The following is an 18,360-nucleotide window of genomic DNA, read 5'->3' as shown; positions in this document are numbered from 1 at the left end:
TTACTATTAAAATATGTATACATATCCTACATATCTTCAAGTGTTTATTCCCAGAGACTTGTTTCAGACTTCTCCTGACTTCACCCACTTAGTAGCCTATCAAATAAATATTTGTCTTTTTTGTAAGCACATTCTTTCACTGAGTTGTATGCTGTGTGGAGGCACAGGCTAGCCTGGTTCAAAATTTTTGAGACAAGGGAAAGTTTATTTTTTATATCAGTGTTGCTAGGGATCAAACCCACAGCTACTACATGCTAGGCAAGGACTTACCACAGAGCTAGGAAAAGTTTTTAAAATGCAAAAATGAGGATGATTACAGCATATATTTTGAAACACTAATCCTTAGTCATAATAATAACTGCCATATCCAATGCCGCAGTGACCAGATACCTAAAAAGGGGATGGCACAGTTTAAGAAAGACACAAAGAAAATCTCAGAAATCAAAGAAGACCCAGGGGATACTTTATCTTGCAGGACAAAGACCCCTAGTTCAACTCCCAGGCAGTTGTTTTTTTTTTTTGATAGGTTGTGGGGCTTGAACTCTGGGCCTGGGAACTGTCCCTGAGCTCTTCAGCTCAAGGCTAGCACTCTACCACTTAAGCCACAGCACCACTTCTGGTTTTGTGGTGGTTAATTGGAGACAAGAGTCTCAAAAGCTTTCCTGCCTGGGCTGGCTTTGAATGGCAATCCTCAGATCTCAGCCTCCTGAGTAGCTAGGATTACAGGCGTGAACCACCTGTGCCCAGCTCCCAGGCAGTTTGACGTAGTAAGAAAAGCAGAAGACTTTGTACATAACTAGTGAAATGTAGTGAATTTTTCTTTAAATCACATAGTTCCAAGTACTCATCTGTCTCAAAAATGTTGTATGGCAGAACACACTTTTTGCTTGAATGGATGACTAAACATAATGATCAAAGTTTAATGCATAGCCAGGTGCTGCTGGCTCATGCTTGTACTCAGGAGGCTGAGATCTAAGGATCGCAGTTCAAAGACAGCCCAAGTAGAAAAGTCCATAAGACTTATCTCCAATAAACTTCTCAGAAAAGGCTGGGAATGGTGCTATGGCTTAAATGGTAGTGTTAGCCTTGAGCAAAAGAATCTTAGGGACAGAATCCATGCCCTTAGTTCAAGCCCCAGGATCAGCAAAAATAATAGTGAATACATAAGTCTTAGAGCCACTGAACCCAAGTGATAAAAAATTTAACAGCAAGAGTGACTAAATGTGCCAGATGTGAGAACAAAGAAAAAGACTTACCCTAGAATAACTTCAAGTTAAACCCTTCCTTTATCATACATACACCTCTGATATCAAAGGGCTTGGTGGGTCCCGCTGCACCCCCACACTCCACACAGGATGCCTCGCCTTTCTGGTTGCTTGCTTGCCTACTCAATAAAGCTCTGTGATTTGTCCAGCAATTCTTGCCCTAGTCTTAGTCAAGGACCTGGGGCTAAAATCCAGGGTCTCGACTTCTAGAGAGAAACTTCACAAACCCTCACCTGGAATCAATGACACCCTAAGTTCCTAGGAAAGGTCATAACTGAGCAGGTTTATGGCTCTTACAGTTAGTGGCTATGTGTTTCAAGGTTCCCCATGCCCAAATAACCCCGTGTGTTGCTGGTTCTCAGGTTCTCTGATTTGGACAAGCCAAAGGAAGATGCCAGACATGCTGAGAATGGATGCTCATGCTTTTATTCACAGGCCCCACTGTTCATAGACTCATCAGCACCAATGACACACTGTTCACAGGCTGACATTCTTTCCATAACTACATGCGCTGTCCAGTCATAGTGCCTGTTTTATACTGCAACTAGACAAAAGTGACCTTTTTCTAGGGATGGCCATGCAAGGCTGCCTACAAGTAAATTGTTTTCCTTTTCTTCAGTTATTAGTGCAGAGGGGTTACAGTTATATAAGGCAGATAAAGAGTACATTTCTTTTTGGATAATGTCATCTGTTCCCTCCCTCTCTGTTTTTCCCTCTCATCCCCACACACAAGTTGTACAGTTCATTTTCAACATAGTATTTAATGAATGCCACTGCTGTTTTTATTTACCCTTTATCCCTCCATTTCTGTGCCCCTCCTTAACCTCTGAAATGAACAAAAGACAGAAATAAAGTAAAAACAGAAACAAAATACCTCTTGTTTCCATTTCCTGGAGTTCATTTAGATAGTATTTTATGTGATCAGATGCACATAGGCATTGTGCCTTTGTGTAAAGAGAATCCTCCTTTGGTATCACTGTGTGTGAATGTCTACAGTCCTGTACTAAATCGAATTATTGTATCTATGTGTAACCCTGTAAGTTCTGAACAAGATGGTATATTCTAATTAAAACTGTAAGCCACTCAACAAAAAAAAGGTAAAACTACTTTGGCAGGTTAAAACTCTACAGAAAAGAAAACTCTATCAGCGTATGATACCCGATTCTCACCCTGATTCATTGCCTCCATCTTTAACTTACCTGTCCACTCTTACTGGCACAAATGGAATAAAACAATGTCCTTTATCTCATGAGTCTCCTCATAAAAAACATACCACTTGAAGTTTAAAGGATAAACATCAGTTGGCCTCACACTACTTCCATTCATTCCACTCATTTTCATTTGGTGGTTTTGACTGAGAGACTGACACAATGAAACTTGTGTTTTAGAAAAGTTAAACTGCTCATATAACAAGGTTGTATTGAAAGGGGAACATGGGCAGGAAGGAAACTTGTAATAGTGGATGGTAACTTTCAACAGAGAGAGTTCAGGAGAGTGTTTAAATACAGGTTTAGATAACACAAAGTTAAGAGAAAAAGGAAATAATAAATTTGAATAACATTTGTGGATAAAGAAATTTACCTTAACAAAAATGAAGGCAGGTTATTAGTTATTACTGAATTTATAACATCTGAAAGCTTGACATTTTCCTGTTTTAAAACTAAGTTCAGGGGCTGGGAATATGGCCTAGTGGCAAGAGTGCCTGCCTCATATACATGAAGCCCTGGGTTTGATTCTCCAGCACCACATATATAGAAAATGGCCAGAAGTGGCGCTGTAGCTCAAGTGGCAGAGTGCTAGCCTTGAGCAAAAAGAAGCCAGGGACAGGGCTCAGGCCCTGAGTGCAAGGCCCAGAACTAGCAAAAAAAAAAAAAAAAAAAAAGGTAACATGAAAAAAAACAAAAACAAAAAAAACTAAGTCACACAGAAATGGTGGGACAAAGGGTGAACTAATTCAGCAGTGATATTCACTAGATACTATATCGAAGATTAACTCTACAACTTGGGGGGGGGGGTGGTCAGGAGGGAAAAACTGGGAGAAAGGAAAGAGGTGTTCAAAAACAAATGTACTGGGGCTAGGAATATGGCCTAGTGTTAGAGTGCATGCCTCATATACATGAAGCCTGGTTTGATTCCTTAGTACCACATATATAGAAAACGCCAGAAGTGGCACTGTGGATCAAGTGGTAGAGTGCTAGTCTTTTTTTTTTTTTTAAGGAGGACAACACATTGTTTTATTTCAGTCAAATCACAACACTTTCGTTTCCAGCCACTGCAAAGTGTATCTACAATTTTCTATTACAGATCCACTTTATAGTTTCCTGTGACATTACAGCAAGCCTTTTACTTTTCTTTAAAACAAAACAGTCCCAATTCTACCTCAAAAGTAAAACTCCATTCCAGTAAATGGTAAATACATGGAATTACAGTAACCAGACACTTAAAAGGACAGCCAAGAAATGTTCCAACAGGGGGGTATGAGGGACAAGGTAACAAACAGTACAAGAAATGTATCCAATGCCTAACGTATGAAACTGTAACCTCTCTGTACATCAGTTTGATAATAAAACTTTGAAAAAAAAAAGAAATGTTCCAACAGTTTATTAGAAAGAATGTAGACATTTTAAAAAATCCCCACTGTCATGAACATAAATTGAGGTTTTTCAGCCCAGTTTATAAGCTGAATCAAAAAAAATTTTAAAAACCCAATAGTGTATTAACATTTTCTCTCATTTGCCATTCTGACAGTGCAAATACAATCTGGTCTAAAATGTACATAATCTCAAGCAACAATGTACAGCTTTCTTTGTCCTCCAGGCTAAGAGATGTAAAAGGTTAAGGGCCAAACAATACCAAATGTATAGGCTTCAAAAACCATCTAATTTAGGGCATTCACTAGTTTTAGCTAAGATACATCTGGAACAATGAAAGTGATCATTTATTACAATAATGTTAAGTATTTTTTTTGAAATATAACTTCAGTGGAACAATCCTCAAGGATACACCAGAGGAACAGGTTTTTATCAGTTTATGGTGTCAGCCAATTTGTGTCAGTCACTTTTGAATCCATGTTCTAGGAATTTAAAATTTAGTTATCTTTCCCTAAGTTGAGAGCTTCCTACCTTGTCAAGGAGACTTAGGTGAAAAAAAAATTGTTTTTTAAAAATCACAACTGCTGTGGTCAATTGCCTAGGACCTCAACAGCTTCATGAAATCTGGGAAATGTTCATGCACAAGGATATATTGCCTTAGCTGACTTAAAGTTGCCCCATACAATGGTACATTATCAACCCTTAGTGAAGCCTTTTAAAAAAAAAAACAAGTTGAAAAATGGGTTAAAGAGGCAAATACAGCATCTGCCTTTACAGCTATCAACTCAGGAATTTTCAATTATGAAATCTTGCAGAGAAATAGTCGTTCTCAAAATCCAGGTGATGATAATACTCCTTATTCCAGATCCGGCATTTTTTGATCATCACTGTCTTGTGAATCATCATCTGCTCCATCCACTTCTGGTAAATCTACATCCTCATCACCACCCATGTTGTTCATCATCTCAGAGAAACGATCAAAATTAGACATGTCTTCACCTGAATCTTCCCAATCTTTCCAATTATTGAAATCCACACTGAGCCAATTAAGCTTTGCTCTTTGTTTTGTTAACCTAGGCCAGGACTGGACAGATTCTCCTTTTCGTAAACATAAAATTGATCCGTCTGTTCTTTTATGCTTGGAATCGTTTGGATCAATACAGTGAAAAAGATGGATTTCATTTAAATGTTTAAAATTGTCACTTCCTCCAAGGCAACTGATTTTCAAAGTTTACATTAACATCTTTACTGTCTTCAACACAAAATTCAATGAAGACATAGTCCCTTCGATCGTACCATTTCGCAGAAGCAGACTGCACGGTGAACGGGCAAGGGGATGGGCGAACGGGTGGGCGGGCCACTCTGGCGGCGTAGGTGGCGGCGGAGGAGGCGACTTCCCTCCGGTGGCGACTCCGGCGTTTTCTCTCTAGAGTGCTAGTCTTGAGCAAAAAGAAGCCAGGGACAGTGCTCAGGACCTAAGTTCAAGCCCAAAGACTGGCAAAAAAAAAAAAAAATGTACACCTCACTCATCACCTGACTACAACCCCTCTGTACAGCACCTTTACAATAAAAATTTCAATACAAAGATGTTTTAATATTGTAAAGATTTAGAAAATGTGCCAATTGTTTAAACAATAAAAAGATCTTTATGCAAAGTTTTAGGTACATAACACTGAACATTTTTTTTTTCCTTACTGCTCTTTGGTAGACCTGTCTGATCTTGTTTCTTTATCATTTAACTTTGACATGGAATAAGACTAAGATCTGAAGATCATGATTCAAAGCCAGCCCAAGCAGCAAAGTCTGAGACTGTTATATCCAATTAACCACCAAAAAGCCAGAAGTGGAGCTGTGGCTCAAGTAGTAGAGTGTTAATCTTGAGCAAAAAAATCTCAGAGACGTATCCTGAGTTCAAGCTCCTGGACTAGCACACACACAAAAAGAGATATTTCCGTCTCACAAAAATTCCAAAAAATAGTCTTCTCACTAACCTACCAGTTTCTTTTTCTTTTTTTCTTTGAGCCTTGGGGCTTGAACTCAGGGCCTGAGCACTGTCCTTGGCTTCTTTTTGCTCAAGGCTAGCATTCTACCACTTGAGCCACAGCACCACTTCTGGCTTTTTCTGTATATGTGGTGCTGAGGAATCGACCCCAGGGTTTCATGCATGCTAGGCAAGCACTCCACTGCTAAACCCCCTTCCCAGCCCATTACATAGCAGTTTCCGTAAAAATTTATTCAATTTTTCATAGTTAAAATGTTGAAGAAATTGTTTTTACTTATTTTTCTGTAAGTATACAATAGCTTGTGATTTGTCTTTCAGTTTACAAGGTTTAAAATGAAATAATAAACCTGCCCTCTGCAGAAAGTATTGAAGGGGGGAATGAAGAGTTAAAAGTAAACCCCATTTTCAGGCAGCCCCCCGTTTTGTTGTCTGAGCAAACCCAGGGCAAGCTTATTAGGGCCCAGCCGGTCAAGAACTCTAACCGCCTGGGAATGCTTAACTCTAACTGCCCCTAGAATGCCTCTAGCCTAGTGCCTCAAGCCTTGAGCCAATCAGATTTGTACCCGTATCCTAATCTTGCTTGCTTGAACACCTGATTGTTGTAACTTTGTTTTTTGCCTTTATAAGCCCTGTGTAATTGCAGCTTGAGGCTGCCTCCTAACCTCTGCTGTGTGGGTGGGTAGGACAAGGCCAGGGCCGCGGCTCTGCTTGAATAAAGTCTTGCCTTGCTATTGCATTTCGGAACATCTGAGTCTCAGTGGTCTTCTTGATGGTGGTTTCACAACTTGGCATAACAGTATTTGCTAAAATCTGTTGTGGAGAAAGTAGAAATTTAGCCAGTGAAAGGAAAAAAGCTTTCCAGCCAAAAAGGACAGGTTGGGGAAGTGGAGGAATGGCTCAAGGAGTAGGGTGCCAGCCTTGATTTAAAAAGCTAGAACTTGAAGCCCTGAGTTTAAGCCCCCTCACAAGTTGGACATACTAGAAAGAATCAGGAGAACTGGGTATTGGTGGTGCACTCTTGTGATCATAGTGACTGAGGAGGCTGAGATATGAGAATCCTGGTTCAAAGCGAGCCTGGGCAGGAAAGTCCACCAGACTCCTATCTCCAATTAGCTACTAAAAAGTCAGAAATAGTGCTGTGGCTCAAAGTGGTAGAATATCAGCCTTGAGGACAAAGGCTTGGGGACAGTACCTACATCCTGAGTTCAAGCCTTAGGGCTGGCACAAAACAACAAAACAATAATAAAAACAGGAGAGCACGTGGAAAATGGTAAATAAATCATATCTAATCATATTAAAACCCTGTTAGGTTGGTCTTGCCATTTTAAAGCCAATCAGTAATACCAAGTTCCTCCACAAGATGGCCTCATTTACTCTCCTTTGAAAAGGAGAATTTGAAGGAATTATGCAATAAACATTCCATCCCACTTTGATTATCTTACTAACACTTTATTATGCTTGTTTTGTCACATAGCTATCCACCTATCCGTTTGCAAATTCATTGTTTTAATGTGTCAGAATACTTAACTACTTTGTACTAATTATATTTACTACCTAATATTTTTTCCCTTTGTTAATACTGCAGTTTATGAAGGAATGCAAGGCTTAAAACAGAGATAGTATTTCTATGTTTCTAAATACAGTTTCTAAATTCCTGGCTGCCATTCAACACACCTCATTTTCCCTGAAAATGACTTTGATCCCCTTAATCTTAAAGGAAGTTGATGGGTGAATATCAATCTCCTGTACTATATATATTTGCCTTAAGCTGAGTTTTTCAATTCTTGACTGCTGCTTATAATGCCTCACTTTCCCTAATCTGTCCTACCTCAGAACCACAATTCCACTTCTGGCTTTTTGGTGGTTAATTGGAGATAAGAGTCTCAGACTTTCCTGCCCCGGCTGGATCTGAACTATAATCCTCATATCCCAGTCTCCCGAGTAGCTAGGATTACAGATATGAGCTGTGGGCCTCTAGCTCATGCCCAAATTTTGAAACTATGTATTAAACCTAAAACTTATCCATATATAGGATGCTACCACTAAAAATAAGTTACTTTTTTCTCAAAGCCAGAAGCAACAAATGTTCTGATTTTCATCTGAACATAGGTTAATTTTGTATAATTTTGAAAATACACACACACACACACATATCTGACTAGGACTGCTTTTTTTTTTGGTGGGGGGCATTGAATTCATGGCCTTGCTCTTGCTAAAGAGCCTTTGCTCTTTGCTCTTGCAAAGACTATCACTTGAGCTATTTCTCCAGCCTTTTTGCTTTAGGATATTTTCTTGGACAGAGCCTGGTGTTTTGCTTGAGGTTGCTTTCAGATTTAGACCCTCCTATGTCTGTCACATAGCTGAAACTACAAACGACTGTGCCCAGCTTATTTGTTGAGGTGTGTTCTTCCTATTTTGTCTGGTGACCTTAAATATTTATACATCAGTCTCTGCCTCCCGAGTAGTTTTCCACTTTTCCTATACAAACCTCATCAGGCCTAAATTAACTACAAAAGATGCAGGAGCTAAAAACCTTTCTACAATGCCATAAAGGGATTTTACATTCTGAGGTTCCGTGGAGTAAAAGGTAAATACAGGCTTTGCATACTGCTCACACATAACTGTACCCTTGGAGGTTCTAGAAGCCAGAACTACACAAGATTTTTTTTTAATGATCAACATTTGCTTATCTGTAGTAATTTAAAATAGACATGGATGAATGTCAGTTGGTTAAGTTCAACAAGCTATGGAAGTGAAGTGGGTATCTTCTGAGTGAACTTAGGTATTTAGTTAAGACAGTCAGTCAGTTGATTGTCAACTTTCTCCTCTTTGCTCTTTTTTGTTGGTCATGGTGATTGGACTCAGGGCCTGGGTACTGTCCCTGAGAATTTTTTTAAATTAAATTTTATTATTTTTTATTTTTTGGTCACTCCTGGGCCTTGGACTCAGGACCTCAGCACTGTCCCTGGCTTCTTTTTGCTCAAGGCTAGCACTCTGCCACTTCAGCCACAACACTACTTCTGGCCATTTTCTGTATATGTGGTACTGAGGAATTGAACCCAGGACTTCATGTATATGAGGCAAGCACTCTTGCCACTAGGCCATATCCCCAGCCCTAAATTAAATTTTATTGACAAGGTGTTGTGCAAAGGGGTACAGTTACATAATAAGGCAGTGAATACATTTCTTGTGATATCTTACACCCTCATTTTTCTTTCCCTTCCCTAGATCAGGTAGGCATATATACGATATCCAGTGTACCAAAATCGCGTGGTGTATGCCACAGTAAATTCACCTAGAACTTTATTTTTTTATTTTATTTTTGGCCAGTCCTGGGCTTTGGACTCAGGGCCTGAGCACTGTCCCTGGCTTGTTTTTGTTCAAGGCTAGCACTCTGCCACTTGAGCCACAGCGCCACTTCTGGCCATTTTCTGCATATGTGGTGCTGGGGAATTGAACCTAGGACCTCCTGAATACAAGGCGAGCACTCTTGCCACTAGGCCATATCCCCAGCCTTCACCTAGAACTTTAAAGATAACGTCAACTGTAGAATCCTCCTGTGTCCTTCTCTTGGAGTTGTTTTTGCTTATCCTCATCCTATATGATCATGTGTCCATAGCTGTTGAGCTATTGTGATCCACTGATAGGTTTATTCTAGACTTTTTTATGTTTAGTAGTTGTTTGGTTTTAGATACATAATCTAAAGTAGCTGACCCAAACATGTGGAAATACCATTTGAGAAGAAGTTTGTTGTTTTGCAGACCTGGTCTCTACTGTCCTCCTCCCTCCCTAACAGTCATATATCAAGGAAACCATGCCCCTTTGTTCTCTGTGTTCTAGGCTTGTCTCGCTCAACATTATTTGTTCAAGTTTTGACCATCTGCCTGCGAATGCCAATATTTTATCATTTCTAATCGCTATATAGTATTCCATTGTGTATAGGACCACATTTTTTTGAATCCATTTATCTGTAGTGGGGCATCTGGGTTGTTTCCATATTTTGGCTATTGGGAATTGTGCAGTGATAAACATGGATATGCAAATGTCTTTATGATATCTTGAGACCTGTTGTTCAGAATAGATGCCTAGGAGTGGTATGGCTGGGTCATAGGGTAGGTCTATGCTGAGCTTTTTGAGGAACCTCCATACTATTCTCCAAAGTGGTTGTACTAATTTGCACTCCCACCAACAGTGAAGGATTTCTCTTTCCCCTCATCCCCTCCAGCATTCATTTGCCCCTGAGATTTTAAGCTCTAGGCTAGCACTCCACTACTTTGAGCCACAGAGCCACTTCCAGGTAATTGGAGATAAGATTCTGCCCTGGATGGCTCTAAATTGTGATCTCTGCCTTCTGAATAACTAGGACTCCAGGGGTGAGCCACCAATGCCCATTTTTTTTTTAACTGTCTTTCCTGCCTGGGCTAGCTCCAAACCTCAATCCTCAGAACTCAGGTTCCTGAGTAGCTAAGATTATGGGCCTTTTTTCCCCTCAGTATTTTTGTCGGTCATGGGGCTTTAAGTTAGGGCCTGGGTGCTTGCTGTCCCTGAGCTTTTCTGCTTAAGACTAGTGCTCTCCTACTTCGGGCAACAGCTGCACTTCTAGTTTTCTGGTGCTTAAGGAGGTAAGTTTCATGGAGTTTCTTGCCCAGGATTGGTTTAGAACCCGTGATCTTGTGACCTCAGCCTTCTGAGTAGCCAGGATATTATTATTATTTTTTGCCAGTCCTGGGGCATGAACTCAGGGCCTGGGCACTGTCCCTGGCTTCCTTTTGCTCAAGGCTAGGACTCTACCTCTTGAGACACAAGCGCCCCTTCTGGCTTTTTCTATTTATGTGGTGCTGAGGAATCGAACCCACCGTGTATGCTAGGCAAACACTCTATGGCTAAGCCACATTCCCAGCCCCTGTTATTACTATATTATTTTAACTGACGCTGGAGAGACAACCTAGGGCTTCACGCGGAGCCGCGCTCCTACTGAGCTCTTCTCAAATTGGTTCAGGAGCAGGACTGACACGAACGTTTTTCTCTGTTGAGATTCCTCCGTGGCTGATGTCCCTCTCGAGGGAGGCAGAACACAGCCATCCTCGGCTTTCGGTTCCCGCACCCCACAGAGGTGCCCGAATGCTTCCAATAGAGAAGACAGAAACAAACACAGCCCCGGGCTTCCCCAGGCGGAAGGCAGTTGCTTGGGAAATGGAGATCCGGTACCGCCCGTCGACGTCATCCCTCGGCGCCGGCTCCAACGACGGGAATTGGGGGAGGAGATTCTTCGCCGGGACCTATAAGGCCTCTTCCCATGATCCTCTCTTCCTCTTCGCCATTTTTCCTCTCTCCGGCCGGCCGCCGCCACCATGAAGTAAGTGGGCGCCTTGAATCCAATCTGCTCCCATCCTCGAGCGGAACCGCTCCCCGGCGTCCTGGACATGGCCAGTGCTTCACTACACCACCTTTCTAATGGCTTACTTTCCGTTACAGGGTCGAACTCTGCAGTTTCAGCGGGTACAAGATCTACCCCGGGCACGGGAGGCGCTACGCCAGGACCGACGGGAAGGTAAAAGGCTGCCGCGCCGGCTGTCGCGCCGTCTCTCCCGCTCCGGGGAGGAAGGGCCCCTCAGTTCGGCCCCACGGTTTCATTCACAGCGTAGCTGTTCTGGAGAGGCCTTTGGGTAGTTGGGGTGGACTCGCCGCTCACACACAGACCAACTGGTATTGAGCCTTGAGCGGGTTTGCGCCAGGTCGGAAACAAGCGGCGGTTTGTGTGACTGGGTCTCATAGTGTAAAAAGCAAATGAGTGGAGTGCCGTGGAGCTTGGCTCTTAAAGGTTTCCATGTCTTTTTAGAATTGTTGGGCGGGAGGAGAGTTGGATTCCGCCCAGAAGTTTACACGACATTCTAACCCATTGCTAAAATTGTAGACGTTCCTGCTCTCAGTTGACATACGTCCTTTGCTTTCTGCGTCCCAACCTTTTAAAATAATAAGATAGAATACCCATTTCCTAAGGACTTTAAGATGTCTCTTCTACTTTTACACAGTAAGGTTGACGAGGTAATCATTTTGTACACCTTACGACAGGTTTTCCAATTTCTTAATGCAAAATGCGAGTCAGCCTTCCTTTCCAAGAGGAATCCTCGACAGATAAACTGGACTGTGCTCTACAGAAGAAAGCACAAAAAGGGACAGTCGGTAAGTGGAGTGTATTTTGATGTTGTGAAGGCTCTTCTGAAATTTTTAAGCTATTGGTTTCTACTATGTAAAATTGTGGTTAAATCACCTAGGAATGCACCCTTAAAGATGTTAAGCATTGTACCATGGGACAGGATATAAATGGTGTCTCTTTATGTATCATCCAGGTTCAGAGAAATACCAAATTTAAGTTTATACAAATCAGATGATATTAAAAACCATTTGGTTGTTTTGGTTTCTTTGGGGGTGGTTGTATTAGGCAACCCAGCTTTGGACACTGGGAGGAGTGAACCTGTCTGGTACAAATTGGAAGGGGGTATATTATTTGAGACACATCCTGCAGCCCTGTTTGGCTGGGGCGGGGGCGGGTCCTAGTTTTATTACACACAAAATTCTAAACATGGGGACCTGGATTTAGTTGCTTCCTTGCATATCAAACAACAGAATTTGCTATTATGTAAATGTTCCCTTTTGTCTTGTCATTGCCATATCCATTACTGGGAATTCCATATTCCTCTTTACATCCAATCTATCTTTGGGAGCAAAGAAACATGCTTCTAAATTATATGATCCTTTCTTTGAGGTTGGTCTAAAAATCTTTTATAAGCGAAATCCAAAAAATAGTCACATATTGAATGAATGACAACCAGTGGAACTTCAATACGTTTATAAAGGTAGGATGGATTCCCATGACACGCTGCTAGACAAGTGACAGATGTCAAGAGACCATCTTGTGCATTGCCACTATATTACCAACATGTTTCTACATGATTTTGTTCTCATCTGATTCTAGACATACCACAGGGTATTAGGAGGAACATGACATTATATCACTCCTGTAATCCTGGCTACTCAGGAGGCTGAGATCTGAGAATTGTGTTTGAAGTCAGCCAAGGCAGAAAAGTCTCCCTCAGACATTTATTTCCACTTAGGGGAGCTAAAGTGGTAGAATGCTAGCCTTAAGCAAAAAAGTTCAGGGACAGGGCTTAGGCCCTGAGTTCAAATCCCACAACCAATTAAAAAAAAAGCCAGCCCGGGCAAGAAAGTCTCAAGGACTTTTCTGTGGTTTGAATGGTAGAGTGCGCTAGCCTTGAGCAAAAGAGCTCTGCAAGAGTGCCTACGCTCAGTTTGAGTCCCAGGACTGACAAAAAAATGTTAGTAGGGTCAGTGATTAGTTCTAATAACTTGCTGGGCTAGAATATGTACAACCCTAGCATGTTTTTTGATAGGGCTCATGCAGTAAACAGATTTTTCATTGTGCCCTCCCAGTTGCTTTCATCTCTCCACCTAGGTCAAGGTTCCTGCAGTGTGCCACTTTTGCTTTTGAGACTGCCTCACTGTGCAGTGATAGCATGGACTTGAGATGCTCCACCTTGGGTCTCATAATTGCACGGATTACATACCATCCTAACACCTGATTAAGCATATTTGAGCTCTAGAGCCCCATGGAAGTTTAAAGTGGGTTGGAATTAAGTCATTGTTATAATAATTTGGTTTTGATGACAACCCTAGATTGGCCCTAGACCAGTAGGGTCTTCGATTCCAGACTGATGAACTTTTGACTGAAAGTTGACGTGCTTTTTTACACATCCCTTTTTAGTTATCTATAGATTCAGTGAAGTTTTTTTTTTTTTTTGCCAGTCCTGGTCCTTGGACTCAGGGCCTGAGCACTGTCCCTGGCTTCTTCCCGCTCAAGGCTAGCACTCTGCCACTTGAGCCACAGTGCCACTTCTGACCGTTTTCTATATATGTGGTGCCGGGGAATTGAACTCAGGGCTTCATGTATGCAAGGCAAGCTCTCTTGCCACTAGGCTATATTCCCAGCCCTCAGTGAAGATTTTTTAAAAGTATAATTTTGTTCTTTCTATTAAGGTTTTGTACCAGTTTCATAAATGAGTCAGGTAATGAGTACATTACTTTTTATGGTCAGTGTCACCTATTTCTACTCCTCCCCCTCCGTTTGTGCTTTGTGGTGGTAGAACTTGCTGTATATTAAGGAGGGTTGGAATTTTTCTGCCAATCCTGGGACCAACTAAGGGGTCTGGGCACTGTTCCCGAGCTTGTTTTGCTCAAGTCTAGCATTCTACCACTTGAACTTGAGCCACAGGGCCACTTCTGGCTTTTTCTGTTCATATGGTACTGAGGAACCCAGGGCTTCATGCATGCTAGGCAAGCACTCTACCACAATCCCAGCCCTTAGGCTTATTAAATAAATATCTTGTTTTTGGGCACTGTTCCCGAGCTTGTTTTGCTCAAGTCTAGCATTCTACCACTTGAACTTGAGCCACAGGGCCACTTCTGGCTTTTTCTGTTCATATGGTACTGAGGAACCCAGGGCTTCATGCATGCTAGGCAAGCACTCTACCACAATCCCAGCCCTTAGGCTTATTAAATAAATATCTTGTTTTTGGGTTTTTTTTTTCTTTTTGCCAGTCCTGGGGCTTGAACTCAGGGCCTGAGCACTGTCCCTGGCTTCTCTTTGCTCAAGGCTAGCACTCTGCCACTTGAACCACAGCGCCACTTCTGGCCATTTTCCATATATGTGGTGCTGGGGAATCGAACCCAGGGCCTCATGTATACGAGGCGAGCTCTCTTGCCACTAGGCCATATCCCCAGCCCCTAAATAAATATCTTGTTTCTTGGATCGGACACTGGTAAAGCTGAAACTGAGAAATAAGTCCTAGTATATGTTTATATTGAGTGAAAGATTTGCTGGTAATGCCATTAACATGTATTGTGGCTATTGTCAAAAAGTCAAGTAGTTGTGAAAATGTGGAAAGGTTGGGACCCTCAGACATTATTGTTACATTGCACAGGTGCACTGGAAAATGATTTTTTTTTTGAGCCACAGCACCACTTCTGGCCATTTTCTGTATATGTGGTGCTGGGGAATTGAACCCAGGGCCTCATGTATATGAGGAAAGCACTCTTGCCACTAGGCCATATCCCCAGCCCTGGAAAATGATTTAAATAACTCGAAGTTAAAGCTTTTTTATTCTTACTCTGAGTTGTCTGAATATTCTCTGCCCAGTTGTCTATTTAGAATATTTGGCAATGTCATACATATGTTTCCTGAGTTTGTGTTCTTTTTATTTTTGCCATTTGAAAATTGTTCATTAAATCACTTATAATGCATTCATAAAAACGCTCCTGATTCTTTTTGTAGGAAGAAATTCAAAAGAAAAGAACCCGCCGTGCAGTCAAATTCCAAAGGGCCATCACTGGTGCATCTCTTGCTGATATAATGGCCAAGAGGAATCAGAAACCAGAAGTTAGAAAGGCTCAGCGAGAGCAAGCTATAAGGTAAGAAATTCTTCACATATTTCTGCTATTGGGGTGAACTTAGGCTGTTTTGATTTGTAGGTCCAGGAACCTTATCTGATGTATTGAGAGTGTCAATCATTGTTTCATAATATAAAGGTTTGTGGTAGTCAAGGATTAAGTGATCTAATGTACACCTTGGATAATGAAATATACCGACATTGCTTGAATTTTGGATTTACCTTACAAATAAAAGTTTAGGAGGGAAATAATAATTTTACTTGCCCCAAAGTCTAGTTTCTTGTTAATCAAGTTGTATTCTTAAAGAATAAAATGTTTTGCTCAATATTAACCCCACAGGGCTGCCAAGGAAGCAAAAAAGGCTAAACAAGCATCCAAGAAGACGGCAATGGCTGCTGCAAAGGTGATTGAGGCTTTCTTGGATGTTGCTATTTGGGGCTGTGTTAGGTTATGAACTTAATTAATGTATTGCCCATGTTATCCTTTTTTTTTTTTTTTTTAACCAGTCCTGGGGCTTCTGGGGCTTGAACTCAGGGCCTGGGTACCATCCCTGAGCTGCTTTTGTTTAAGGGTAGTACTCAACCACTTGAGCCACCTCACCACTTCCAGTTTTTCTGTTTATGTGGTACTGAGGAATCAACCCAGGGCTTCATGCGTGCTAGACAAGCACTCTACATCTCGCCACATTCCCAGCTCCATCAGTCCCTTTTTATTCTTTCCCATATTGGATGAGTGGGCCTGGATTTGGGGGGAGAATGGAGAGAGAGCACCATGGTTTCGCCTTTCTGCTTCCTAGTTTCCTTGTAAAGATAGTACTCTACCAATTGAGTCCTCAGGCTCAACCTTTTGCTGATTATTTTGGAGGTGGATGGAGTCTGTTAGACTTTCTGGGCTGGTTTGAACTTTGATCCTCTGGATCTCATAATGGAATATGCAGGTGTGAGACACCAGTACCCAATAAGGATGGTGTATATTTATGTTGCTGATAGTAGGGATTGAACTCAGGGCCTGGGTGCTATCCATTAGCTTTTTCGAAAGTTCAAGGCTGGTGTTCTACTACTTGAGCCACCATCCTACTTCGGGCTTTCTTGTGTTTAACGGAGATAGTCTCTTAGGCTTTGCTGCCCAGGTTGGCTTCTTCTAATCACTGTCCTCCTTCCTATCTTAACCTGAGTAGCTAGGATTACAGATGACAGCCACTAGTGCCCAGCTGGTCCTATATCCTTAATAAAAATAACATTCTTAGGGTGTGGGGGCATTGCTCAAGTGATAGGATACTTGCCTAGCATGTATAATGTGATCATCCTCATTTATCATGAAATCAAATTCTTTTTTTCCCCCTTAAATTCCATACAACATTTTTGTTTTTTTGGCCCGTCCTGGGCCTTGGACTCAGGGCCTGAGCACCATCCCTGGCTTCTTCCCGCTCAAGGCCAGCACTCTGCCACCTGAGCCACAGAGCCCCTTCTGGCCGTTTCCCATATATGTGGTGCTGGGGAATCGAACCGAGAGCTTCATGTGTAGGAAGCAAGCACTCTTGCCACTAGGCCATATTCCCAGCCCCTCCATACAACATTTATTTGTATCTCCTTAACTCTGCTTTATAGAATCCTATCGTTATTTACAGAATTTTCACTTTACAAAAGTGAAATTGTCTGTTAACGTTTGGCCAGCGTTCTATAAAAATATTGGTATTATAAGTACAGGTAAATTATTGAGGCAGGCTAGAACATACAGAACTTGGAACACAAAAAAAGGGGGTGGTAGCCAGGCACTGGTGGCTCACACCTGTTAATCCTAGTTACTTGGGAGAGTGAGATTGGAAGAGCACAGTACGAAGCCAGCCTGGGCAAGAAAGGCCACAAGAAAACTGGAAGTGGTGCATGGCTCAAAATGGTAGAGCAAAAATGCTCAAGGACAGCACCCAGGCCCTGAGTTCAAGCCCAGCTGACCAAAAGATATAAGTAGTGTCATGTTGCAGTGTCAGGTAACATCATGTTATCTTTTTACAGGCTCCCACAAAGGCTGCACCTAAGCAAAAGATTGTGAAGCCTGTGAAGGTTTCTGCTCCCCGAGTTGGTGGAAAACGCTAGTTTGGTAGATCACACTTTGCAATAAAGATCTATCTGGAACTCTAGATTGTGTTGGATTCTTTCACTTAAAATAACCATTTGGGGCTGACATGGCTAATACGTGAACAATAAATTGAAGAATTTAAGTCGTAGACATTTTCTAAAAGTTTGTTGGGGCTGGAGGTGTATGTGACTAAGTAGAGTAAGTTTTGTAAAGCCTTGGGTTCAGTATTAAGAAGTAAATTTTATTACTCCGTAGTAACAAGGAATGACAAAATGATGTAATAAGATCTATGATTGGTTACATAGGCAGATGGTCAGGAAGGTAAGATCTGAGGTTGGTGATTCAAAGCCAGCCCAGGCAGCAAAGTCAGCAACTTATATTCAGTTGACTAGAAAATGGAGCTGTGATTAAAGTGGTAGTGCTAACCTAGAGCACAAAAGTTCAGATTGAGCACCAGGCTCTGAGTTGAAGCACTACTATCAGCATACATACATGAAAATGTTATTTTTTTCTTTGCTCCAAATTTGTGCTCATTTTTAGTTTTTTCTGTGCTGGTAATCAGGCTTGAAATAAGGGCCTGGGTGCCACACCTGAGGATTTTAGATTGGGAATAAGTTTTAGATTTTCCTGCCCCAGCTGGCTTGGAGCCATGATGCTCATGATCCTCAGACCTCAGCTTCTTGAGTAGCTAGAATTAAAGGTGTGAGCCACCAGGGTCTACTTAATCTGCTCTTGATCCCTGGAAATTAGCTTCAGTATAGAGCACTGGTGTGTTGGGTTTTGAGAAAAGGTCTTGCTATATTATGTTGGCCTGCAATTTAAAATTGTACTGCGTTTGCTTCCTAAGTGCTGGGTTATAGGTATGTTGTACTGTGGCCTGCTAGAGCAATACTAATTTAGTATATTGTACTTAATCCCAGAATAGTTGGACCAGGGCAAAGTCAAGTTGGAAAAATTCTCA

At 41.7% G+C, this 18,360-nt stretch overlaps 2 protein-coding genes across 2 annotated transcripts; one reads left to right on the top strand and one right to left on the bottom strand.

Annotated features, from left to right (window-relative positions):
• Positions 1 to 4,427: 4,427 nt before the first annotated feature.
• Positions 4,428 to 11,211, bottom strand: LOC125351060. The gene is given in 3 exon segments (XM_048345805.1): positions 4,428 to 5,079; positions 5,081 to 5,295; positions 10,834 to 11,211. Coding segments are annotated over 3 exon segments (960 nt in total). The 3' UTR covers positions 4,428 to 4,712.
• On the top strand, positions 11,112 to 17,460 carry Rpl24 (ribosomal protein L24). Its single transcript, XM_048346527.1, has 6 exons — positions 11,112 to 11,214; positions 11,334 to 11,409; positions 11,931 to 12,041; positions 15,208 to 15,344; positions 15,663 to 15,726; positions 17,336 to 17,460. The coding sequence occupies exons 1-6, from the start codon at positions 11,210 to 11,212 to the stop codon at positions 17,414 to 17,416; spliced, it is 474 nt and encodes a 157-aa protein (XP_048202484.1). The 5' UTR covers positions 11,112 to 11,209; the 3' UTR covers positions 17,417 to 17,460.
• Positions 17,461 to 18,360: the final 900 nt, after the last annotated feature.

This window comes from Perognathus longimembris, chromosome 5, assembly GCF_023159225.1.
Source record: "Perognathus longimembris pacificus isolate PPM17 chromosome 5, ASM2315922v1, whole genome shotgun sequence".
In the NCBI taxonomy this organism is placed as follows: domain Eukaryota; kingdom Metazoa; phylum Chordata; class Mammalia; order Rodentia; family Heteromyidae; genus Perognathus; species Perognathus longimembris.
Note: the sequence above shows the minus strand (reverse complement) of the source record. Positions and strands in the feature narration are given on the sequence as shown.